Source organism: Chiloscyllium plagiosum, unplaced genomic scaffold (assembly GCF_037043375.1).
Source record: "Chiloscyllium plagiosum isolate Xiang-an unplaced genomic scaffold, Cpla_swu_hap1 HiC_scaffold_7, whole genome shotgun sequence".
Lineage (NCBI taxonomy): Eukaryota > Metazoa > Chordata > Chondrichthyes > Orectolobiformes > Hemiscylliidae > Chiloscyllium > Chiloscyllium plagiosum.
The window spans coordinates 64884275-64910853 of NW_028270145.1; the positions used below are offsets into that span (position 1 = coordinate 64884275).

At 40.2% G+C, this 26579-nt stretch overlaps 1 protein-coding gene across 4 annotated transcripts in view; it reads right to left on the minus strand.

Moving 5' to 3' along the window:
* marchf7 (membrane-associated ring finger (C3HC4) 7) overlaps positions 1–26579 on the minus strand; it is a 68242-nt gene that overhangs the window by 13563 nt on the left and 28100 nt on the right. For all 4 annotated transcript variants that reach the window (XM_087989094.1, XM_043693839.2, XM_043693836.2 and 1 more), the window contains 6 exons: positions 21487–21615; positions 15275–16442; positions 10827–11002; positions 9226–9335; positions 7563–7676; positions 6874–6922 (listed from right to left, as the gene is read on the minus strand). In XM_087989094.1, coding sequence (XP_087845220.1) covers positions 6874–6922; positions 7563–7676; positions 9226–9335; positions 10827–11002; positions 15275–16442; positions 21487–21615 — 1746 coding nt within the window. The remainder of the gene's footprint in view (positions 1–6873; positions 6923–7562; positions 7677–9225; positions 9336–10826; positions 11003–15274; positions 16443–21486; positions 21616–26579) is intronic.

Below are 26579 nucleotides of genomic sequence, written 5' to 3' on the forward strand. Positions count from 1 at the left end.
TGTTTGGGTGAGACCCACACTCTCAAAATGCCTCCATAAAGACTGCTGACGATGGAATAGAGTACATGCTCTGTGACTGCACATACACAAGCTCCATGACACTGGTTAAGGTGACTTTGACTTTGACTTGAGGAGATTGAATAATTTCCCACAGATTCTGTAAGTTAGCTCCACTGCAGCAGGGAGCTCGTCGGCGGTGAGGTGAAGCATTGCAGAGTAGATCAAGAATAGTGTTGGGGTGATGACGCAGGCCCGCTTGACACTGGTCTAAATGGGGAATGGGTCAGTGGTGGAACCATTTGCTATAATCACGACTTCCATATCGTGTGGAATGTGTGAAGGATGGTGACAAACCTCATGTGCAACAATAGTGGAGAAGGCTCCCCAAATGCTTTTCGATTGACAGTGTCAAAGTCCTTTGTAAGGTTGAAGATGGCCATGTACATGGATAGATACTTTACTCTTGATTTCTCCTGCAGCGGTTGCATGGTGAAAATCATGTTCATTGTGCCCCTCTGTGGTTGAAAGCCACACTGCAATTCTGGGACTAGTTCCTCAGCCACAGTGAGGAGACTATTGAGGATATCCTTGGCGATGACTTTTCCCAATGGTCGACAACAGGGAGATTCCCCTACAGATACCACAGTCGAACTGGTTTCCCTTTTTTGAAAATGCTCATGACTGTGGCATCTCTGAACTCTCCTAGGATGCTCTCCACTTTCCAGATAAGGCGGTTTAGCTGCAGCAGGAGTTCTTTGCCTCCAGGCTTCAATGCCTCATCCAGGAGACCATCTGCTCCAGTAGCCTTGCTGTTCTTAAGCTGGCGGATGGCCTTCCCTCCCTCATGTAGGGTTCGGATGTTGCTGAGCTTGTGGCATGTAGCTTGCTGTGGGATGCGTTCAAGGACACTCAGATCGACACCAGAGCCCTGGTCGAGGTGGTCTCTGAAGTGCTGCCCCCAGCATTGTTTGATCTTTTGTCTCTGATAAGAGTCACTCTGTATTTGGCCAGAAGTGGGGTGGAGCCTTGGCTGTTTGGTCTGTAAGTGGGCTTGACAGCACAGAAGAAACCCTGAGTACAAAGGATGTCACCCATTTGTTGGACCTCCAGTGATTTCTCCACCCACTACCTGTTTTTCATGTCATGGGTTTGTTGTTGGAAGTCAGCCTTCAGTCACCCATAGGCCTGGCCTGCCTTTTCTCTTCAGAGTGTGGTTTTTACTTTAAACTCAAATGCCATGCACTTCCAGCTTATCAGTTCTTGGATCTCCTGATAATTCTCATCAAACCAATCTTGATGTTTCCTGGTTGAGTGACTGATTGAATGTTTGCAGGTATTAATGATGCCAAGAGCAAACCAGAAGTTACTGGGATCCTACGATTTGGCGTCGAGGGTCACTAGGTTTGTGGAGAGGAATCGGTTGTATGAGGCTATTTTTTCCAGGTCTTTGAGTGCCTCAATGTTGGATTTCTTGTAGCACCGCTTCTGCTATCTCAACTGAAGCGGGGCTATATTTATGTCCATCCTGGCTCGGATCAGGCAAGGGTCCGTCCAGCAGTCATCAGCTCCTTGTCATGCCGCACATGACTTTAATATCTTTCTGATCCTTTGTTCTAACGATGACTTAGTCAAGGAGGTGCTAGTGTTTGAAGCATGCATGCTAACATGTTTGAACTTAATATTGCAAATCTCACAACAAACAGAATCTCACAAAAGATTTTAAAATACCATTAAAAGGCACATGTTGCAAACTGCCTGTGACTTTATCAATCAACTTTGAATACAAGATTGCCTTGCTATCTCGGCTATTCTTTCAACCTGTCCATTGTGCTGGTATTTCACCATACATACTGCTTCAAGCAGGCTCAAAATACATAGTGATGGGGAGACAGGCTATTTTTACCTGGGAAGGCTCCTTAAAAGAAGCAGGAAAATATGATCACTTCCTGTCATGTCATTAATGAGAAGAAAGTTACCCTGGTATATGGAAGTCACAGAATCAGTGATGAGCTGCTTTTCCTATTATAGGTACCGTGAGTTATTAACATTAATGAGCCTGATTGGAGCAAGTGAGTATATTCGCAGCAAATACAGGGGAGCATCAGTCTATGACTGGAGATGCAGGGAAAAAGTAATTAGCAGCATTTTAACAGACACAAAAGCGACAGTGGTACCTCAACAGGACATCTTTGCAACATAAAAGCTTGAAGCTGATGAAGCATTACATTAGCAATAGAAGTAAAATCACTAATGTTCTACTGAAACAAGCGCTATTATCAGATGGATGCAGATTACTTAACAGTGTATGATAGAGTTGGGGGATATAAAGGCAGGCATGACTAAAGTCACATTTCTAACCCTCCAGCAGTCGTCATTCCTCCAACTGCAGTTAGTATAACCTGTCAATCATTGATGGCTATCTGAGAAATGGCATCATCCACATCATCCTGGGCTGCCATTGCCACTCTAAGGTTTGCCATCTAAACGGAGCTTCTTTTGATGCCATCACTCCCGCTTGATCCACGCTGACTGACCAACTTGCTTGGATTTTCTTAATTTCATTGAAGACTGATATTTTAGAAAATGCTTACTTAAACCACTTGTTTATCATTGCTCATTATAAAATCTAATAATTGGAATTTTGTTTCCTTCAGGTCAATTGCAAAACAGAGTGATGCCAAAATTGGACACTGTCCTAGCTTTTGTTTAAATGCATTGACAAATGTGTGCAAATGTAAATAAATAAACATGTTCATTTCAGTAAGTGAGAATGACAGATTTACTTTAAATTTAAACATTCCTATATATATATATAAAAAAAAAGAGGGATTTGAAGTCAAAGCTCTTTGTCGATCTCCACAACTGGAAAACTACATGAAACACATTCTTCTGACTGTCTTCAATAGGCAGTAAGCTGATAGTGTTAAACCAGCCAATGCTTGCAAAATGCCGTCATAATGTATAACATTAGGAGGTGATTCTGCTATTGAACATCTTTTATTAAGTAAACCAGATTACGCCAAGAATTATACAAGAAAATCAATTTGTTATTTGCTGGGGGCAAAAAAACACATTTTTGTCAAAGCTTTTTGTCTGTCACTTATCAGGACAATTCACAAGGATACAAAATACAAAGAGAAAAGGAACATTTATTCTACATGAGAAGAGAATACTGATTGGTTGGCAAGTTGACTGATTAATACAGGCACTGCCATGGAGAATGCACTCACAATTGATAAAATTTAACTGTCTTGTCAGTACTATTTATGTACTAAGCAATTATTTATAATAAGGAAAACATCTTATCTATTGATTTAAAGCTCAAAGACTTAATGACATTTTAAAAAATAAGTTATTCTTTTATTGGATAGGGGTTTCACTCATTCCAAAAGCCACATGGTGGCATTCCTACATGAATGGCATCATTGTCCTTCTAGGTGGTTGAGATCACAGATTTCGAAAGTACACTCGAAGGAGTTTTGGTGAGTTGCTGCAGTGAATCTTATAGATGGTGCACACTGCTGCCACTGTGTGTCAACACTATAGAGAATGCATGTTGATCGGTGTTAGATGCAGGAGCTAATCAAGTGGGCTGCTTTTCCTGGATGGCGTTGAGGTTAGAGTGTTGTTGGAGATTCAATCGTTTTTCAAGTATTCTATCATTTTCCTAACTTGTGTCTTGCAGATTGTGGATGGGTTTTAAGGAATCAGAAAGGAAGTTAATTGTTGCAGAATTCTTTGCTTCCGAAACTCTGGTCTTGTCGCACAGTTGTTAAATGGCTGGTCCACTTCAGTTTCCAGTCAAATGCTAGCACCCTTGCAATTTTTTTATTTAATTAGAACTGCTGCAGGTTGCTTTGATCCCAATGCATATATTAAAAAAAGGTAGTGTTTAGGAGGAAAATTAAACTGTGCTATCAAACAGTGAACTTCAGGTGACCAAATTATTCACACCTATTATTAGTGCCATTAAATATAGCATTTGTAGAATGCCAGCATATTGCATACCTCAACAATTAATGAGAATGGACAATGATGGGAATGGAAATAAAACCTAGCTTAGAATGGCAGTTTTATATCGCACTTGATCATCATTTGTGGAAATCCAGATGGTACAGCCTGAAGTTAAACCTGTGGTGTTTCTGCCACCTTGACTATTTGGGTAATAAGGATTCTGCTTGAGAGAAATTCGACCATTGTTACTCATGAATATCACAACATTTTACAAGTAATTTCTAACCAGGGTTGGTCATCCATTTCTCACTGAAGGAACAGGAGCTTGGGCCAATTTTCCCACCTGATTCAATCAGCCCTTCCAAAGTTCCACAGACCAACAGAAAATAGGAAAGTGCGTGTTCATCCCACTTGATCCATGCCTCGAGTAACCTACTCAACAGCTAATGAAATGCCTCTTCCTATATCTTCTTACCACCTTGGGAGCAACTCCTCTCTTGGACGACGGAGGATTCCTGCTTTCTACAGCCTGTGAGTAAAGTGGATTATTTTTGTCTTTTGTGACCTAATAAATTATCCTTGTCCTCTTTTTTTAAAAGCAGCTTTATTGGATAAATCCTGCTCTTCCCAGCACCAAAAGAGAAATCAATCCTTTAACAAACTTCCCTGGACAGTTCACACTTCCTGTGGTGCTGTTAATAGTAATGCCTGTTGTATTACGGATTCTTCCAATGAGCCACCAGAGGAAGTGGTGGAGGCTGTTACAATTACAATTTAATAACAGCATTTAAAAGGTGTCTGGATGGGTATATGAATAGGAAGGCTTTAGAGGGATATGTACCAAGTGCTGGCAAATTAGACTAGATTAAGTTAGGATATCTGGTTGGCATGGACGAGTTGGATCAAAGGGTGTGTTTCCATGTTGTGGTTCTGTTCGCCGAGCTGGAAATTTTTGTTGCAAACGTTTCGTCCCCTGTCTAGGTGACATCCTCAGTGCTTGGGAGCCTCCTCTGAAGTGCTTCTGTGGTGTTTCCTCCGGCATTTATAGTGGCCTGTCCCTGCCGCTTCCGGTTGTCAGTTTCAGCTGTCCGCTGTAGTGGCCGGTATATTGGGTCCAGGTCGATGTGTTTGTTGATGGAGTTTGTGGATGAGTGCCATGCTTCTAGGAATTCCCTGGCTGTTCTTTGTTTGGCTTGCCCTATAATGGTAGTGTTGTCCCAGTCAAATTCATGTTGCTTGTCGTTTGCGTGTGTGGCTACTAAGGATAGCTGATCGTGGCGTTTCGTGGCGAGTTGATGTTCATGCGACAATAGCCATTTCAGGATTTCTCAAACTATTCTGTCTGGGAAATTTTTTGGAACTACATCTTTTCACTGCATAACTTTGCTAGAAGTTCTTCAGAAACTCTATTTATGACCTTAAATATCTATTCAAGTGCACTGTCGGTGATGCAAGTCATCAAAACAGGAATAGAAGAGAGGATGGAACAGATTTCACTGAAAAGAAAACTAATGCATCTCTTCTTTTTGGGTTCAGCAGCATCAGCAAGATGGACCACACTCTCCAGACAAGCACTGTGAAGGAATCATTTATAGGTAGTTCCTTCGTTTACATGGAGGTACATTACACAAATGATAAAAATCCAGTTTTAACACATCTACAGAATCAGAAATTATGCAGGAGTAGGTCATTCAGCTTGTCAACCCAGTTTTGTAATTCGATATGATCATGGCTGATCCTCTATTTCAATGCCACATCCGAGGAAAGGACATTTTCCTCATCTCAGCCTAAATGATTCATCACATATCCAGAGACTGTGTCCCCTGGGTCTAGACTCCATAACAGGGTAAATGCCCTCCCTGAATCAAATTGGTCCAGTTCTCTTAGATACCCTTCATCTTTCAATCAGATACCCTCTCATCTTTCTAAACTCTAGTGAATACAAGCTAAGTCAAACCAATCTCTAATCACATTGTAGTTCCAAGGAAGCCCAAATGTATTTATACGTGTGGGCTTCCTTGGATCTGTGATGTCATTTCCTGTGGTGATGCCATTTCCTATGATGTAATAGGAAATGGCGTCACCATAGAACATGACATCACCAACTCAAGGAAACCCAACAGAAAGCAGGGAACACCAGCAGAGCTTCATCCGGAGGGTCACTGAAGATGTTAACTAGTATGTTGACGGAACGTCTGAAAATGAACCTTCCAGCTTAGCGAGCAAACCTACATCCATATTTGTAGATCTTTCATCCTCAGAATTAGCCTAGTGAAAGTCAGCTACCTCTATGGCAAATATATTCCTTCTTAGGTACAGAGACCAAATCAATATACAATACTCCAGGAATGGTCTCACGTATAACTCCAGTTAAAAAACCCTACTTCTGAACTCAAATCCCCACCCTTAAATAATCCAATTCATCCATAATTATTTGTGTTTCTTTGGGATGATCAGAGGGATGTATGCGCTTGTCATTCCTAAATCTGAATAAGTTGAGATGTCGAAAAGTAGTTACTTGGAGTCAGGAGTTGTACTAACACATATTCCTGACTTCTTGTAAAGAGTTCATACAGTATATTGTAAAATGGGGGCAAATGCAAATATTTCAATTGTATCAGTACTGCTTCATTGAGAATCATTACGTTTTATGGCAGATGTCTTTGAAACCTGTTGCACATATCTATCTTTTCAGTCAATAAAAGTGCTCAATTTATTTTTAAAATTAAGACAACTTTACACATTTACAGTGTCTACTTTTAGCATTTTGGGATTATAACTTTCTGAAATGTTCTTGTGCTTGGACTTACAGAACAGCATGCCAATATGTTTTCACAAACAGACTGAAAATACAGTACAATTTTAATAATGGGCAACAAAGACCAATTAAGGGCCCTAAAGGGTATCCAAAAAACCTACTTTCAAGATCTTGTATGTGCTGCTGAAGGGTTCTTGCCAGATGGATGAACTGAAAGTAAGAAAAGTGGATAACGTCAAAACCAAATATCTGGCTTCACCCATGTACCAAAGAGGGGGGGAACAAAAAGGGCAGTACAACTTTCAAACACAACACCACCCAGCTGGTAGATAGTCTTGTTGCACAGTGCTGAATTAGTAACATTCAGTTTACAACTGCATGAATGAACTTTGCACTGGTGAGCCACTTCCTCAAATGATCCAAAGTAGTCACTGATTTGGTTCTTCCGATACTATTTACACAAGCTAGGAGTTTTCACATGAAACTCAAACAATAGTCCACAACTTTATAAATAAGGTATCAGGAAGCTAGCAAATCACATTTAACCTTATTAAACTTTTAAAATCCCTTTGTTCATTCTGAAGTAAATCAAATAACTGCTTGACTTGTTGCCTACCTTGCAGTGCAGATAATTTCAGAAAATAGCTGCCCACAGTGACAAAGCATTGAAGTGACTTAAGCTATTTGCCATTAAGTTGACAACAATTACGCAATCAGTTACATAAAGAATTACTCTGATGCAAAGAACACACTGTCAATGTTCAAAAGGAAATGCTTTATAATCACATTTCTAAGTTTCTACTCTTCAGATTAGTTATTTTTGTATTCCATATTTCACTTAATCACTTACCCGAAGTCTAGTCCGTGATTCACTTGTGCCACCCACCATGTCAGAAAATCTCTGTTCACACAGATGAAGTAACAGAACAAGGTAGAGACCAGAACTGATGAATTCATATTGTGCCTAAATAAAATTATAAAAAAAAAATTGCACAGAACCTTAAAACAAGAAATCCATACGACTGATAAGCAAATATACAAAGATTTATTGAGTTTACTATCTTTACTCATTAAAAATTAGTGCAAGTCTGATAATATGCAGTTGTTAAAGGCCCAAAACGTGAGAGAGTATTAACTTTGAATAATGAATATGTACTGTAGAGGATTTCCTTTCACCAGGAGAAAGCAATTACTGATTTTTCAAGTTTCAGCTCCCTTTGTCTGCACCTGCATATTTATTCAGTGTTTTTTAAAATCTAATAGATGTATAGGATTTAAACTGAATTTTAAAAAGAATATTTTCTTCCAGAAAAAGAAAGTGAATTTCCAACTGTCAGGTTGAGCCAGATTCACATGGCAACTCTTGCAGGTAGAAATAGCTTACCTTACAATATTTCTCTCCCGATCATCTGTGAAAGTTCAGTTTACATCAGGAGAACAATTCAAATATCTATTTACAACAGGATAGATTATTCCAAACTGTAGGAATGCACAAGTACAACTACGATATTCATAGGTCTTTCAAATAATATAAATAGAGCTCTTGTGGAGCAGTGGCAATGTCCCTACTTGTGGGCTGGTGGCCTGGGTTCAAGTTTCATCTACACCAGACATGTGCCTGAACAGATTGATTAAAAAACATCCAGAATAGAGAGTTTGCCATTCAAGTTGGATTTTTTTCCTTTGAGACCACATCCAGGAGCAAATTTGTATTGGACTTCCATTGCATTGATCTTAGGCAAATATATACATAGTGCAAATAGGAATGTTTCATTATTGGATAACACAGGATAAGAATCCTGGCCAACTTTCTTCTTCCTCACTCTGGGATATTGATGTCAACTGTAGTGCCCCAGAGGCTTTTGAGATAATGTGAAATGCCTTTACTCGAGCAGAAATTGGCCAATTTGGCACTGATCAAGGACCAAAACTGTACTCTCTTGGTCTTGAAGTCTCACTAAACAAACTTAGACATCAGAACACTTGAACTAGCTGTGGTAGCTGAGTATTTTTTTCTCTTTCCCTTTTTTCTCCCCTCCCTGTAACTCTCACTCAAAAACAATATCTCACTGACTCATTCAAGAATTGCTCTCATTTAAAATTCAGAGGCTAGATAACAAGGACTGTATTTTAAAAGGAAATAAATACTTGGCATGAAATTTAGTAATTGCACACTAACACAGGTGCAATGGATTGGAAACTTGAATGGGGAATTCAAAATCCTGATCATTTCCCAACAAGATTGTTGCTCAAACAGAACAAAGTTCCAGGGGTGACAGAAAGAGACATAGCAACTTTTAAAATATGGTGCCTACAACTGTTCCAGAGAATTGAGAGTCAAGCAAAGCTTTTCCTAAATGGATCCCTAGAATTACAGGACAAATTAAAGTGAATACCTTGCCAAGATCAAAAATGAATTTCATAACAATTTGAAACAAATAATTACCTACTTTCAATATTTGCATACATTGGAAACAGTCAATCATAAAGGCTATGCAAAAACCTATACACACCTGTTCATCTGCATGTGTTCTATACAATTCGTGAACGTCAAAATCTTCAAAATCCAGCTGCAGCTTCTCTTTACACAATTCACAGGTGGTTATAGCAGTCAAATCAGCACCTGTATTGAGTTTAGTAGACAATATCTATTCAATGTGTTTGGTTATACATTTATTATTTTGTTAATACAATATAATCATGCCTTAACACACACGTCAGTTATTCTTCATCGTTATCATTCACATGAAGTATACAAGTATGCCAATTAATGCTGCCCCCTCATCAATTTATACTGAGTCAGACAGCAATCAATCCTGGACAGTTTTCGAGATGACGAAAATCAAATGCAAAGTGAATGCCAGTTGTGATTTGGTTCTCTTAATTCACATGAATCCTAATCAAGACAGAACCTTCAAACAGTAAATGGCAGGCGGGTAGACAATCTGTTCAATGGCCTTCAACAGTGTTCAAATCAATAGGGACTTTATTATTCTTTCTTAATTGGGAAGTTTTACTTCTCATCAGTACCTGAAGCCCATACATTTGAGAACATACAGAGGTTAAAAAAAAATCAAAGGATCCACATCCCAATATTTATTTCAAGAAGAATATAGATCTTTGGGTGAAAGGAATCAAAGGGTGCAGGGAGAAAGCAGGAACAGTATGTTAAGTTGGATGATTAGCTATGAGAATGACCAAGCAAGCTCGAAGGGCTGAATGACCTCTTCCTGCTCCTCTCAGGACTGTTACAGCGCAGGTGGTGGCCATTTGGTACTAAGGAATAGAACTAGTGCAGGCACAGCCGCCTAACTTTGTTCCGTATCCCTTTACACCATTTCCAGCCAAATCATCATCAGTGCCTACCTGGACGCAACAAATGAACCAGCCTTCACCACAATTCTACGTTCCATAACCCATGTGAAAGATTTTCTCACATCACCCTTGCTTAATTCAAGCAACATCTTAAATCCATGCACTTTCATCTTTTTCTTTTATGAATGGGAACAGTTTCTCCCTATCTACTTTGTCCAGTCTGCTCGTGATTTTGAAAACCTCTGCCAAATCTCCTCTTTGCCTTTTTCTCTCCAAAGAAAACAGTCCTAATTTCTTCAATCTATTGTCATGCCTGAAGTTCCCCATTCTTGGAAGCACTCTTATAAACTGCTTCTGCACTCTCTCCAATTCATTCATGTCTTTCCTATATTGTGGCGCCCACAACTGTGCACAATTCTTCTCACGAGGTACAACAATTGTCTTGTGTAAGTTCAAAACCACATCCTTGCTATTGTATTCCATGTCCCTTTTAATAAAGTTGAGAACATAGTATGCTTTACAAAATGCTCTCTCTACCTGCCCTGCTCTTATTTTCTATGCTTCTATTCTATTAGATATAGAAACCAGAGCCCGCAGGGAGGGCTGTAGTTTTAAGTGCAACTCCATCCTGAAAGGTGGTAGAGCATGATCAAGGAAAGACAAGCCTTTCGGAAACACTTTTGGCAAGTAACTTGGAAAGTTCAGTCCAAATCCAAGTTATTGAGCATCCAGCTGTAAGAAATAAGTAAGATCAAGTATTTACTGGCCACCATACTGCTCACCTAAATGCATATATTACCTGAATTTATTTTTGATTGCAACCATTTCTTCATGCATTCCTGATGAACATATTGCAAGCTACCAGTACAATTGCATGGCTGTATTAAAGGATTTGGAGGTGTCGTAGCTCCAGCTCCCATTTGGCAAATACGGCAGATATCACCTTCGTCATCATCAGAATCCTCTAAAAGCAAGCTGTCATATAGAAACATACATGAAAAAATTAAATATACAATCTTGCATTGTTGCAACATGAAACAGAAAGATAGAAAGGCTGCTGCTACAACATTAAAGATTTGAATTCCAAGTCATTATCGTTATTAGATTGAAATTTCTATTTTAATATACCAAAACATCTAATTTGATCCATCTTTTAAAAAACAGCTTTTAAGATTTTTTGCAACTTATCTTGTTGTAGTATTGTTGGATTTTTAAAGATTTATTTTCATACCATGAAGAAAAATTGAGGAATGAAGTTGGACAAACATGGACTTTAACAGGAAGTTGACCAACTTGGGGCCCTGCTTTACTCCAAAAGTTTATTAGCAGCACAGACTCTACAAGTGCTCTGGGGTACTGCATAACACAGATTCCACCGGAGTGCGAAAATCAGTATCCCTGGACTAGGGAATTGCACACAAAATCCCACTGCCTACTCAGTTATTCTAACATGAAGGGAATGCATTGACACCAGTTAAGGACTGATCCAGGCTTATGTGAAGTTTTCGAATAACCAAACATCACACTTTCAGATTTGCAAAGGAAGAATAACCACATCCGAGTGAACATGGTTTCATAAAAAATAATTATGCCTTGAAAATCCCTAAAGCAATTTAAAACAAAATTCAGGACAGGAGCTCTAGTCCTCTTGAATGTTAAGAGACATGCCTTGCCCATTGCATGGATACCTTTGGACTAAAGCAGATCCTAGATTAAGAACAATACACACACTTAGAAGTTTCAGCTTGTAAAATTTGCATAATTAGAAATAAATCATAAAAGATAGGTACTCTGATAATCTTGGCTAAAGAAGTGGGAGGTCCAACTGTTGGTCAACAAGTTTTACTCAATGAATGTGTGAACAAGTTATATCAATATTAGTAGGAACATTATCTGGGTGTTTGGGCAGGGAGGTACTTGTTGAGGTGCAGGTTGTTCTGCTATAAGCGACAGTTGTGTTCCTCTGCAACCTCATGCTATGGAAAACCGCGATAGAAAATTGCTCATAGGAAAATTGCTATACCTGTTCAGTAGAACATTTGCGTTATCCAAACAATGCGTCAATCACATTATAGCCAATTCACGCCGATGAAAAGGATGTTATAGCGAAACAACCAATATATGGTGCTTTATAATATCTGGGCTTTCCATGAAATAATTACGAACATCAGCAAGTTTATGTAGTTTGATTTTAGGCTTAGCTTTCCAAGGCTTTTATTTTAAAGTGTTCTGAATTGATCAATACCCGAATATTGGAACAAGAAAGAACTCCAATCAATATGATTAAAAAAGTGAAAAATCAAGTATACTATTGAAAGTTGACTTCTATTCCCAACAGGTGAATAAAGTGATTCATGTGTTCAACAATCTGTCTGTTCCCTCTCCCTCCCAATCAAGCACAGAAACAGTATCTAAAGCCAGAAATTAGTCATCTGACAAAGTACATCAAGCTCTCACTTGTTTTGCCACCCCAACAACACACAACATGAGAGGACATTGCTTGGTCAATTTGAGGGACAATGGCTTGCTGCTCTTTTCAAAAGTTAACATTTCAGTCTAAATACGATGTATAGCAGGTAGTTCTTTGGTGATTCTGTTAACTAAAAAGACTCTTCCTGTAAAATATCATTTGAAAACAAACGAATGTATACAAAATTGACTCACTTTTACAGAGTGTTATTTTCTCAGCAATTTCATCAGTTATTTCAAATTGTCAGAAATGATGATAGATTCATACCACACAGTTGAAAATATTTGACTTTACATGAAAACATTTGTACATGAAATTGCAATGGTGGTGTGTGTGGGAGATCATGTTTCACGAACTTGATTGAGTTTTTTGAAGATTGATGAGGGCAGAACAGTAGACGTGATCTACAGGGACTGCAGTAAGGTGTTTGACGGGAGACTGGTTAGCAAGGTTAGATCTCATGGAATACAGGGAGAACTAGCCATTTGGATACAGAACTGGCTCAAAGGTAGAAGACAGATAGTGGTGGTGGAGGGTTGCTTTTCAGACTGGAGGTCTGTGACCAGTGGTATATCACAAGGATCGGTCCTGGGTCCACTGCTTTTTGTCATTTATAGAAATGATCCGGATGTGAACATGAGAAGTATAGTTACTAAGTTTTCTGCTGACTCCAAAATTGGAGATGTAGTGGACAGCGAAGGAGGTTACTTCAGATTACAACGGGATCTTGATCAGATGGGCCAATGGGCTGAGAAGTGGCAGATGGAATTTAATTTAGACAAATGTGAGATGCTGCATTTTGGAAAAGCAAATCAGAGTAGGACTTATATACTTAATGGTAAGGTCCCAGAGAGTGTTGCTGACCTTGGAGTGCAGGTTCATAGCTCCTTGAAAGTAGAGTCACAGGTAGATGGGATAGTGAAGGAGGCATTCGATATGTTTTCCTTTATTGGTCAGAGCACTGAGTATAGGAGTTGGGAGGTCATGTTGCGGCTGTACAGGATATTGGTTAGGCTAACATCCGAAGGATGTTGTGAAATTTGAAAGGGCTCAGAAAAGATTTAAAAGGATGTTGCCAGGGTTGGAGGATTTAAACTATAGGGAGAGGCTGAATAGGTTGGGGCTGTCTTCCCTGGAGCATCAAAGGCGGAGGGGTGACCTTATTGAGGTTTACAAAATCATGAGGGGCATGGATAGGATAAACAGACAAGGTCTTTTCCCAGAGGTGGGTGGGGGAGTCCAGAAGTAGAACACATAGATTCAGGGCAAGAGGGAAATGATATAAAAGGGACCCAAGGGGGAACTTTTTCATGCAAAGGGTGATGCGTGTATGGAATGAGCTGCCAGAGGAAGTGGAGAAGTCTGGTATAATTACAGCATTTATAAGGCATCTGGATGGGTACATGAATAGGAAGGATCGATAGGGACGTGGGCCAAGTACTGGCAAATTGGACTAGATTAGGTTAGGATACCTGGGTGGCATGAACGAGTTGGTCCAAAGGATCTGTTTCTGTGCTGTACATAGAGTCATAGAGATGTACAGCATGGGAACAGACCCTTGGGTCCAACCTGTCCATGCCAACCAGATATCCCAACCCAATCTAGTCCCACCTGCCAGCACCCGACCCATATCCCTCCAAACCCTTCCTATTCATATACCTATCCAAATGCCTCTTAAATGTTGCAATTGTACCAGCCTCCACCACATCCTCTGGCAGCTCATTCCATACACGTACCACCCCATGTGAAAAAGTTGCCCCTTAGGTCTCTTTTATATCTTTCCCCTCTCACCCTACAGCTATGCCCTCTAGTTCTGGACTGACTTTATGAATCAGGCCAACAGGAACAAAGATTATTCACTAAAACTGAAATATTTTTCAGTACTCATTACATAATGCAACAATAGAAGTTAATTTTCTATTGAGAAACCAAGGAACAAACAATCTGAAATGGCCATTGCACATCCAGTACAACTACAAAAATATGTTTTAACATTGTTGAGTTGTTAAGGTGCTTCTACGTGCAGAATAGAGAGGGGAAGAAATATCTTCAAAACCATTACTCATCAAGCTTATAGATATTTAAACTTTAAGCTGCTTACTTCAAAAAACGAACAGCCACATAGTTCAGATAGCTTCTGAAGAACCTCTATTATTCACACTACCTCCAGACCAAGCCAATTCCCACAAAGATGATAGTCATTATTTTTTCCTCCTGCTACAAGTCACAGGCTGGAGTATTATATTCCCTGCAAATAACATCACATCCAAAGACTCATGATAAAAACAAAAAATACTGGTGAAAAATCAACAGGTCTAGCAGCAGTTGCAGAGAGAGAGATCTGCCCTCAGCAGTGGTCTTCATTTAACACTTTATGTCCCTATCTCAGTGAATTACGGGCACAACACAACAATCAACTTTTCTGCTGTTGCCCTCGACTCCCTTCTTTGGGCAGGAGTCCTCTCTCTGCTCCATATTGGACTTGAATAGTCAGCCGTTTCTCTCTCCATAGATGCTGCTAAGCCTGCTGAGTTTCTCCAGCATTTTGTGTTTTTATTTCTGATTTACAGCAACCTGGCTATTGCATTCGTATTAAAAATCTCATGTTGTGCAGTAGTAAAGAAAATCCCTTTTGTGAACAAGCAACAAATATACAGGCCAGCTAATCAAGGGAAATCTGATTGAAGTGCAGAGAAAGTTTCGGGGTATATCAGCAAACTGAGGCTTAGAGGAATTCTACAGGTAATAGGTTATATTAAAAAGTGCATAAAGCATACCTTTCCTGTATTTTTCTGAGTTTTTCTGGGTCCTTAGATGCACTTGCAGTTTTCTGTTTCTCTTGATGAGTATTTACATGGTTTGCGAAGTCAACTGCTATCAGTATATTATCCGAGAATTCATCTCCAAGGCCATATGGCATAGAAAGGCGAATGACAGAATTGGGGAATATCCCTGCAATTCCTGAAGTACTTTGACCTCGAGGGCTCTCTGGTACAGATGGAGTGCAAAAGGTGGAGCTCAAAGCCCCTGAAGAAGCTGCAGTAGCACCTTGGGTAACATTTGATTGTTCCCTGCTTGAGTTTTCAAACATTCTAACTTCTCTTTGGAGGACTGATGGCTGTTCTACTCTGGCTTCATTTATAGTACTACTAGGTGTGGCAGCCATTCTTGCAGTTTCATCCCTTCCTTCTCTTCTCCTTCTGTTGAAAAGAGGGGTGCATCTGTTTCGTAATGAAGATGATAACCACGAAGCAGTATTTCTATATTCTGAATCATCTTGCCTCAAGTTTGGCAAACTCTCTACACCATCATTAGCATTTTGAGACTGTGAAATGTTTGATACTCCTAGTCGTCTCCATCTCAAAAATCCAAATCCCTGAGAAGATTCAGAGGATCGATTATTTGAAAAATTGGTAGCTTCACGCCTGCCAGAGCTATTAGCTTGTGCGAAATTTTGTCTTCCACCTAATGAAATGTCGGTTGAATGACCAATGGAACATGCTGCTTCAAAAGACCTTACATTTGAATGCCCTTGGTTAGGTCTCCGGTTGCTAGAGAAAGTTGAAGACATACTGGATGCCAGACGGGACAATAGCTGTCTAGGTCTACATCTGCTGTTAGACTCTGATGCAAAGTCATTTGGTGATCTTGGCTGCAACACAGACATATTTCTCCTTTGTGAGGTTATTGATTCCGAAGTTCCAGAGCCAGCTCTACTCAGAATAAAACCACATTCTGTACTTCTTTGTGGTGTCACTTCAATGTTTGAAAAGGCAGTGCTGTTATTAGAGGACCTGGAAGAATTTCTGCTAGAATCTCTCGAGAACACAGATCGGCTCTCTGAAGGAGGAGAGTGTAATTCACTTAGATTTGATGCGGTGTGTCTCAAAGAACCAAGCCTTGGCCTTGCGCCTTGTGCAGTGGATAGAATTCTATTTTCAACACCTGCAGTAGGAAGTATATCAAAAATTAAACAAACCCTCAAAAATTAAAAACTCTTTTAATATAGCCTTACATACATTAAAGAAGTCCATGCAAATGTTATGAGTACCATAATAGAGTGAAAGCTTATTTGGCAGCTGACCTACCATACCAGATGCATCAGTAGCAAAACAGTCAATAGAATAGAATAACAGGTTAGTTGTTATGGGAGACTTTAACTTCCTCAATATTGACTGGGAATACTATAGTTTAAGTAGCTTAGATTTTGAGACATCGTTCCATTGGAGCCAGGAGGGGACACGGTTCAGTTTTTGTTCAATGTGTGTAGGAGGGTTTTCTGACACAGTACGTAGACAGGCCAACAAGGGGTGATGCCATACTGGATTTGGTACCAGGGAATGAGCCCAGCCTGGTGTGAGATTTGAAGGTAGGTGAGCACTTCGGCGATAGTGACCACAATTCGGTTATATTTACAATAGCAATGGGCAGGGATAGTTATATACTGCAGGGAAAGAGATATAACTGGGGGAAAAAGGTAATTATGATGTGATTAGACAAAATTTAGGATGCAAAGGATGGGGAAGGACACTGCAGGGGATGGACATCACTTGAAAATGTGGAGCTTATTCAAGGAACAGCTACTGCAGGTCCTTGATAAGTACATACCTATTAGGCAGGGAGGTAGTGGTTGAGAGAGGGAGTCATGGTTTACTAAAGAAGTTGAAGCTCTTGTCAAGAGAAAGAAGGTGGCCTACGTGAGGATGAGGCATGACGGCTCAGTTAGGATGGTTGAGAGTTATAAGTTGGCCAGAAAAGATCTAAAGTGGGCTTAGAAGAGCCAGGAGGGGACATGAGATGTTGTTGGCGGATAGGATCAAAGAAAACCCTAAGCCCTTCTATAGGGATGCCAGGAATAAAAGAATGACGAGAGTAAGATTAGGGCCAATTAAAGACAGTCGTGGAAAGTCGTGTGTAGAATCATAGGGGAATCATAGTGCTTAATGGATACTTTTCGTCAGTATTCACATTGGAAAAGGGCAATGTTAGAGTGAATACGGAGGTACAGGCTACTAGATTGGATGGGATGGGTTAACAAAGAGAAGGTTTTAGCAATTTTGGGAGATCTGAAAATAGATAAGCCTGTGGGCCGGATGGAATTTATGTTCAGATTCTCTGGGAAGCCAGGGAGGAGAATGCAGAGCCTTTGGCTTCGATCTTTATGTCATCAATGTTGACAAGAGCAGTACCAGAAGACTGCTGTTCTTTTGTTTAAGGAGGGGAGTTGGGTAATTATAGGCCAGTGAGCCTACGTCAGGTTGTGGGTAAGGTGTTGGAAAAGGTTATCAGAGATAGGATTTGTAATCATCTAGAAAGGAATAATTTGATTAGGGATAGTCAACACCATTTTGTGAAGGGTAGGTCGTGCCTAACTAACCTTATCGAGTTCTTTGAGAAGGTGACAAAACAGGAGGATGAAGATAAAGCAGTTGAGGTGGCATATATTGACTTCAGTAAGGCATTTGATAAGGTTCCACACAGTAGGCTATTGCACAAAATACTGAGTTTCGGGATTGAAGTTGATTTAGCAGTTTGAATCAGAAATTAGATTAGATTCCCTACAGTGTGGAAACAGGCCCATCGGCCCAACAAGTCAACACCAACCCTCTGAAGAGTAACCCACCCAGACCCATTTCCCTGTGACTAATGCACATTAACACTATGGGCAATTTAGCATGGCCAATTCACCTAACCTGCACATCTTTGGACTGTGGGAGGAAACCGGATCACCCAGAGGAAACCCATGCTGACACAGAGAGAATGTGCAAACTCCACACAGACAGTCACCCGAGCCTGGAATCGAACCTGGGTCCCTGGCGCTGTGAGGCAGCTGTGCTAAACACTGAGCCACTGTGCCAAGATAACTTGACTAGCTGAAAGAAGACAGAAGGTGGTGGTTGATGGGAAATGTTCATCTTGGAGGTCGTTACCAGTGGTGAGCTGCAAGGATCTGTTTTGGGGCCACTGTTGTTTGTCATTTTTATAAATTACCTGGATGTGGGCATAGAAGGATGGGTTAGTAAATTTGCAGATGACACTAAAGTCGGAAGAGCTGTGGATAGTGCCGAAGGATGTTGTGGGTTACAGAGAGACATAGACAAAATGCAGAGCTGGGCTGAGAAGTGAAAAATGGAGTTAATGCAGAAAAGTGAGAGGTTGTTCACTTCGGAAGTACTAACAGGAATGCAGAGTACCAGGCTAATGGTAAAGTTCTTGGCAGTGTAGATGAACAGAGAGATCTCAGGTGTCCAGATGTATAATTCCCAGGTTGATGGGGTTGTTAAGGAGGCATATGGTGTGTTAGTGTTTATTGGTAGGGGGTTTGAATTTTGCAGCCACAAGGTCAAGCTTCAGCTGTACAAGACACCGCTAAGGCCGGACCTGGAGTACTGCATACAGTTCTAGTCACCGCATTACTGGAAGGATGTGGAAGCTTTGGAAAGGGTTCAGAGGAGATTTACTAGGATGTTGCCTGGTATGGAAGGAAGGTCTTATGAGGAAAGGCAGGAAATGGAAGCTGTTTTCATTGGAGAGAAGGTTGACTTAATCGAGACGTGTGAGATAATTAGAGAGTTAGATAGGGTGGACAGTGAGAGCCTTTTTCCTGGGATGGTGAAGACTAACATGAGGGACATAGCTTTAAATTGAGGGGTGATAGATTTCGGACAGATACCGGGGTAGTTTCTTTACTCAGAGTATAGTAGGGACGTGGAATGGTCTGCCTGCAACAATAGTAGACTCGCTGACGTTAAGGGCATTTATATGGGCTTTGGACATATATATGGATAATAATGGAACGGTGTAAGTTAGATAGGCATCAGATTAATCTCATAGGTCAGTGCAACATCGAAGGCCGAACGGCCTGTACTGTACACTATGTTCTAGTTTTCACGTGCCACATGATGATTCGACCATGCACCTCACTGTGTTTACTCTTACACATAAAATACTATTCTCCTCAACAAAAGGACGCTTCTAGAATTCAGGAATTATTTCAGATAATCCATTATAAATGCAGTAAAGAAATCTAGAAAGAAAGACAAATTTCCTGAAAACAGCAAGGATTATACCTTTCTTATAAAGGACTAGTGGAAGACTGTTTCCCCTTTTAACAAAACATTTGTTTTTAAATTTGTTCTCCCTGAAGGTCCACATGTGAATTTAATATTAAATATACAAAGCAGGGGCTCAAATGTTGATTTAAAATCTCTGTGGTTAGTGGATCCTGCACACAAGGAAATCAGGGTGCTTAAAATTTGCCAGCAGATATTTGCAATTAGATAAGTTGAGACCGCCAGCATACAGGTATTAGATCATAATGAACTTGATTATAATATCATGCAGACTGCTGACATTTACCATAGTAGCCATGTGGATGAATCAATGGATTGTACTTGGCACCAAAGGTGAAATAAATGTGCTGCTAAGTTGCAAATGAGATATGAAGATTTGGTGCAGTGCTTGAGTGAAGAATGCAAGTCTTAAAAATCTGAACCACAAACTCCCATTACAAATTTGAAAAAAATAGGTGCCCTCATCCTTATGCTATTACTCCTAATAGTGATTCAATTGAAAATCTTAATTCCTGTTTTAAATACCTATTGAAGTAGAGGCAATCTGGCAACAAGTTCACAAGAAGTGGAAAAATCTCTTAGAAGTTCAATTATCTAGTTATGCAATTAAGTATCATGCAAGATGCTATACTACAAGTAAATAAAAACACATTTTTATATCGATCTTTCCTTTTCTCAAGTATTCAGCCCAAAGGTAAGTTCCATAGTGGTACTGCATCACAAGCAGGGGCAAGAATCAAATGGCCACCAATCTGACCCACACCAGCAGCCCAGTCAACTGGCACTTTAAGGAGTCAGAGCTGCTCGAGTCACATACACTTGAAGTTGTGGCCTGAAGCTAGGGAAAGTGATGGCACAAGGTCAAAATTCCTTTTATCATGTGGCTGACCAGGAATCTCTCTTATTCTTACCACCTGTCATTGGTGTATGTTTGAACTACTAACAAGTCGACACTCAATCTAAATGGCCATGTTATGAACACACCTTCCTTGGTCATAAAGTCCTGAGTGGGATTGGAACCTGAATTCAGAATTTCAAGTTCACATGCGGGGATGTTATCACAAGGCCTCTTTATCGATGGAAAAATGAAACTACCTACTTCAAAGGTCTCAGTAATTATTGGAGTTTAATGTCGCAAGCAGTGTGGACATGATGTTGATCGTAAAATACTTCTAAAACACAAAGCTATCATTTTTTCGAGTTTAAGAATGAAACATTCAAATGCTTGGTCAATTCAGTCAATGGACTGAGGAGTGGCATAGAGTCATAGAGATGTACAGCATGGAAACAGACCATTTGGTCCAACCTGTCCATGCCGACCAGATATCCCTGCATGATATAACATTTTAGTAAAACTTAAGGGCAGGATAGTAGAATAGAGACACCTAGGGGTTCAAGTACATAATTCTTGGAAGTTTGTCACATGTAGACAGGGTGGTTAAGGCAGCATTTAGCACACTTGCCTTCATTGCTCAGACCTTTGAGTATAAGAGTTGGGATGTCATGTTGAGGGTTGCTCAGGGTGTCGGTGAGGCTTGTTGTAGATTACTGTGTATAGTTCTGGTTGCCCTGTTATAGGGAGGATATTATGAAATGGGAGAGGCTTCAGTAGAGATCTCGTAGAATGTTGCTGGGAACATTTGTTTTAAACACAGTGGTTTGTGTGGAATGAACTTCCAAAGTGGTGGATGCAAGTATAGTTACAATGTTTAAGTGACATTTGGATAAATGCATGATTAAGAATATGTTTTGAGGAATATGGACCAAGGGCAAGCAGTTGGGACTAGTTTAGTTTGGGATTATGGTTGGACTGAAGGGTTTTGCTGTGCTCTGTGATGCTAAAACATTTTGAATGTTTTAAGTTGTATTAAGTTGTACCCATGGTTAATTGTTATTTCCATGACTAAGTTTGTCACCTTCTTCAGGACTAGACTCTGTTCTCCTTTCCATCTCGATTCCTTCACTGAAGATAGTTTCACCTCTAGATGTTGAATTGAATTGCACAGCTGATGATCTTGGAAACTGAGAGCACCTCCACATCGAATCTGAGACACAAGGAAAAAAAATTCTGTTTACCAAATTCTGAAACTGCACAAGGAATACAATCCAAATCAATACAATATTGAAAACAAAAAAAGTAAAATAGTGATCTGCACAGCTATGTAATTGTCAGCTTTTAAAGGAGTGAACAATATTATAAACATTAGTGTACACTATCTAATGAGTCAGCTGTGCTCTGGGCTATTCTTAGAGACATTCACACAGAGCTCTTCAGCAGTTATTATTCAGCCAGTTCAAATTAAGAAACATCATGGAAACCAAATGAATTAACCAACTCATTTGATCAAAACAATACACTCACAGTTCACAAGACATTTGTCTTCAGGCCCATTTTTTAAATGGCAGTCAAGACTGAAAGAGACACTTTAAACCAATGACTGAAAAGTCAAACTGAATGTCATTTGGAATTTTATTACTCTCCATATTAAAAAGCAACACTCCATTTTCCAGGCTCTCATTCTCAATTTTTCAATTCAACTATCATTATGTTATAAATAAAGTATGGATTGCCATCAAATTGTAAGCAAATATTTTTTGCAAAACACGTTACTGTTAGCTGCTGCATTCTGGATCTGCATAATGCATTGAGGGTGGGTTTTCTGCCCTTCATTGTAAAATGTCAAGGATGAATCCATCTCCACTTAATTAGCGTACCATGCTTTAACTTATACATCTCTAAGAACTGTCCTGCCATAGAGCTGTCAGTCAATTGGAGGCTCTGTACATTGGCATACCAGTAAGAGCAGTGTCCAATGCTCATGCTTAAAGATGCAGATATATCAGGGGTCTCACTGGGACCAGATTGACAGACTTAAACCTGCACAGGGTTAAACCTGTTGGGCTGCAATTTCAATTTAAGTGTGGTGGAGGAAGCCAGGCAGTGAGGGAATAGGTGCCTGCCAGGCAGTTTAAAAGAACTAGCTAGTCCGTGCAGAGTCCCAAGTCTATTGTGCTTGCTAACCGGTATTCCATTTTGGATTTTGGTGAGGGGCAACTGTCCTCAAGAAAATTCAGTCAGAGCTAAGTCATTGGCACCACAGATGTGAGTGAAAGGGTAATAGTGATAAGAGAATCCAAGTAAGTTCCACACAGGACATAATAGCCAGGGACTTTAACTTGGGACTAAAATATCAGTGGAATGCAACTAGTGTGAAAGACACAGCAGGCACACAATTGCTGAACTGTATTGCAAGCTTATGTTTAAAGCCAGCAGGTAATGAGGCCAATGAGATTTAGCTTCAGGGAAATGAAGCTGAGCAAGGGGTTAAAGTAGCAGTAAATGGCACTGGAGATAATGATCATAATAGATTTAGCACCATGATGGAAAGGTACAAAGATGGAACAAGAGTAAATGAGGAGGACTGGTCAAGGCTAGCTGAAGGAAAGTAAGTGACAAGTCAATGCTAGGCAAAAGTGAGATTCGACAAGCACAGTGTAGATGTATTCTCATTTTAAAAAAGGTGGTACTGTCAAATCTGGAGTTAAGATAAAGTTGAAAATTAAGAGCTTATGCCAATCTCAAAAAAAGTGATACTTTAGGAGTCTTGGAGAAGTACAGAAAGTGAAGTGGTGAAGTGAAAAATAAAATTAGGAAAGCAGAAATGAAAGATTCAAAGAAACACTGACCAGTAAAATTTTTTTCATTACATTGAGCAAAAGGTATATATGGAAAGGTCTGTGCCTGTCAGAGATCCACATAGTAACTTGTGCAGGGCTCTATGAGCATTTTCTCTCTATCTTCACAATGGAGGGGGAAGATGCAGACATTTCAGTTGAACAGGAGAAGTGTGGAAATACTATATAAATAAGCATAATGAGAACAGAAGTACCAAAGTGATCAACCTCTGAAGATGGAGGAATCACCACGGCCAGATGAATAGTATCCTACGTTGTTTAAAGGAAGTGAGGAAAGAAATAATGGATGCTCTGAGGATCATTTTCCAAGCTGCATTAGATGTAGGCATGGTGGCAGAGGATAGGAAGTCTGCAAACTTTGTTACATTATTCAAAAACGTTGCAATGGATGTTTCAAATAATTGCAAAGCAGTCTGATCTCTGATGGGTAAGTAACTGAAATCAATATTTAAATAGGATTATCTGCTACTCGGAAATGCAGAGATTAATCAGGGATAGTCAGCAGTGTTTTGTGAAGGGAAGCTCACATCTTGCTAGCTTAGTTGGTCTTTTTGAGGAAACAAAAAAGATTGATGAGGGTTGTGCAATCAATGTTGTCTGTGGATTTTAATTAAGGTCGCAAATGGCAGATTGTTAAAAACTGAAGTCACTGGAATACAGGGAAAAGTGATGAGTTGGATCCAAAACTGGCTCGGTTACAGGAAACAAAAGTGTAACAGTTGACAGATGGTTTTGCAAAGGGCAAGTGATTTCTAATGATGCTTTGTTTTGGCTCCATTGTTGTTTGCGATATGTATTAATGACTTGGTCTTGAATGTAGGCTGTATAATTGGAAAATTTGCGAACCACAACAATTTGACATGCATTTGATTGTCGATGATTGTTGAAGAAGTTTAAATGGGCAGAAGTGTCAAATTAGTTTGAGAAAGACAAAAAGAGACTACAGAATAAACAGGAGGATATTGACAGAATTGCAAGGACAGTTCAGGGATAGTCAACATGGCTTTGTACATGGGAAATCGTGTCTTACTAACTTAACTGAGTTTTTTCAAGTAACAAAGAGAATTAATGAAGGCAGAGCGGGTGGATGTGATCTATCTGGACTTCAGTAAGGCGTTCAACAGGTTCTGCATGGTAGAATGGTTAGCAAGATTAGATCATATGGAAGTAAGGAAGAACTAGCCACATGGATACAGAACTGACTCAAAGGTAGGAGACAGAGGGTGATGGTGGAGGATTGCTTTTCAAATTGGAAGCCAGTGACCAGCAGTGGGGTACAAGGATTGAATGCTGGGTCCAATACTTTTCATCATTTATATAAATGATTTGGATGTGAACATAGGAGGTATAGATAATAAGTTTGCTGATGACACCAAAATTGGAGGTGCAGTGACAGCAAAGAGTACAATGTGACCTTGAACAGATGGGCTAATGGACTAAGGCGTGGCAGATGGAATTTAATTTAGATAAATGAGGTGCTGCATTTTGGAAAAGCAAATCAGAGCAGGACTTATACACTTATGGTAAGGTCCTGGGGAGTGTTACTGAACAAAGAGACCTTAGAATGCAGGTTCATAGCTCCTCAAAAGTATGATCTCACAGGTAGATAGGATAGTGACAGGAGTTAGGAGGTAATGTTAAGGCTGGACAGGACATTGGTCAGGCCACTTTTGGAATACTGTGTTCAATTCTCGTCTCCCTGCTAATAGGAAGGATGTCGTGAAACTTTAAAGCACTCAGAAAAGATTTACAAGAATGTTACCAGAGTTGGTTATAGGAAGAGGTTGAATAGCCTGGGGCTATTTTTTCTGGAGTGTTGGAGGCTGAGGGTGATCTTATAGAAGTTTATAAAATCATGAGGTGCATGTGTAGGGCAAACAGTCAAGGCCTTTTCCTCAGGGTAGCAGAGTACCAAACTAGAGGTTTAAGGCGAGATGGGAAAAGATTTAAAAGGGACCCAAAAGGACAGCTTTTTCACGTATGAGGGTGGTGTGTGTATGGAATGAGCTGCCAGAGGAAGGGGTGGAGGTGGGTACAATTACAACAAAGGTATTGGGATAGCTATCTGAATGTGAGTTTAAGAGGGATATGGGCTAAATGGTGGCAAACTGGACTAGATTAATTTAGAATATCTGGTTGGCATGAACAGGTTGGACCAAAGGGTCTGTTTCCATGCTGTACTTGATAACTCTGAGAAGTAAATGGCATTTACAAGCTTGGATTACACATCCAAGTCTCTGTAGGTGACAGGACAGGTAGATATAGTGGTAAAGAAGGAATATGGGATGCTTTTCTTCATTAGATGAGGTATTGAATATGAGAGCAGGGACGTAAATTCTGGAACTATTGAAGATATTGATGAGGTCACAGATGGAATTATGTGCACAGTTCCTGTCACTGCATTACAAGATTGACATAATAGCTTTGGAGAGAGTCCAGAAGGGACTTCCAAAAATGTTGTTAGTGCCTGAGTAGTACAGGTCGGAGGAAAGGTTGGATAGAACAGAGGAAGCTGAGGGACAACTTAATTGAGGAATACAAAATAATGAGGGGCTTGTATAAAGTAGACAGAGAAGACCAATGGTCCCTAGCAGAGAGGTCTGTTATCAGGGCACAGATTTAAGGTGATTGGTGGAAGAGTTAGGGACTACAAGAGAAAATAATTCACTGCCTAGTTGGGTAGTGAGACAAAAACCTTCAACTTAGCTAAAATGAACCTGGATTCTGTGTCTGAAGGCTATGAACCAGGGCAGAACGGTAGATGTGATCTACATGGAGGAGAAAGTAAGGTCTGCAGATGCTGGAGATCAGAGATGGAAATGTGTTGCTGGAAAAGCGCAGCAGGTCAGGCAGCATCTAGGGAACAGGAGAATCGACGTTTCGGGCATTAGCCCTTCTTCAGGAATGAGGAAAGTTGGTCCAGCAGGCTAAGATAAAAGATAGGGAGGAGGGACTTGGGGGAGGGGCGTCGGAAATGTGATAGGTCAGACTGGGGTGGGGGCGGAGAGGTCGGGAAGAAGATTGCAGGTTAGGAAGGCGGTGCTACATGGACTTCAGTAAAACGTTCGGCAAGGTTCCCAATGGGAGACTGGTTAGCAGGGTTAGACTCATGGAATACAGGGAGAACTAGCCAATTGGATGCAGAACTGGCTCAAAGGTTGAAGACAGAGGGTGGTGGAGGGTTGTTTTTCAGACTGGAGGCCTGTGACCAGTGGAGTGCCACAAAGATCAGTGCCGGGTCCACTACTTTTCGTCATTTACATAAATGATTTGAATGCGAGCATAAGAGGTACAGTTAGTAAGTTTGCAGATT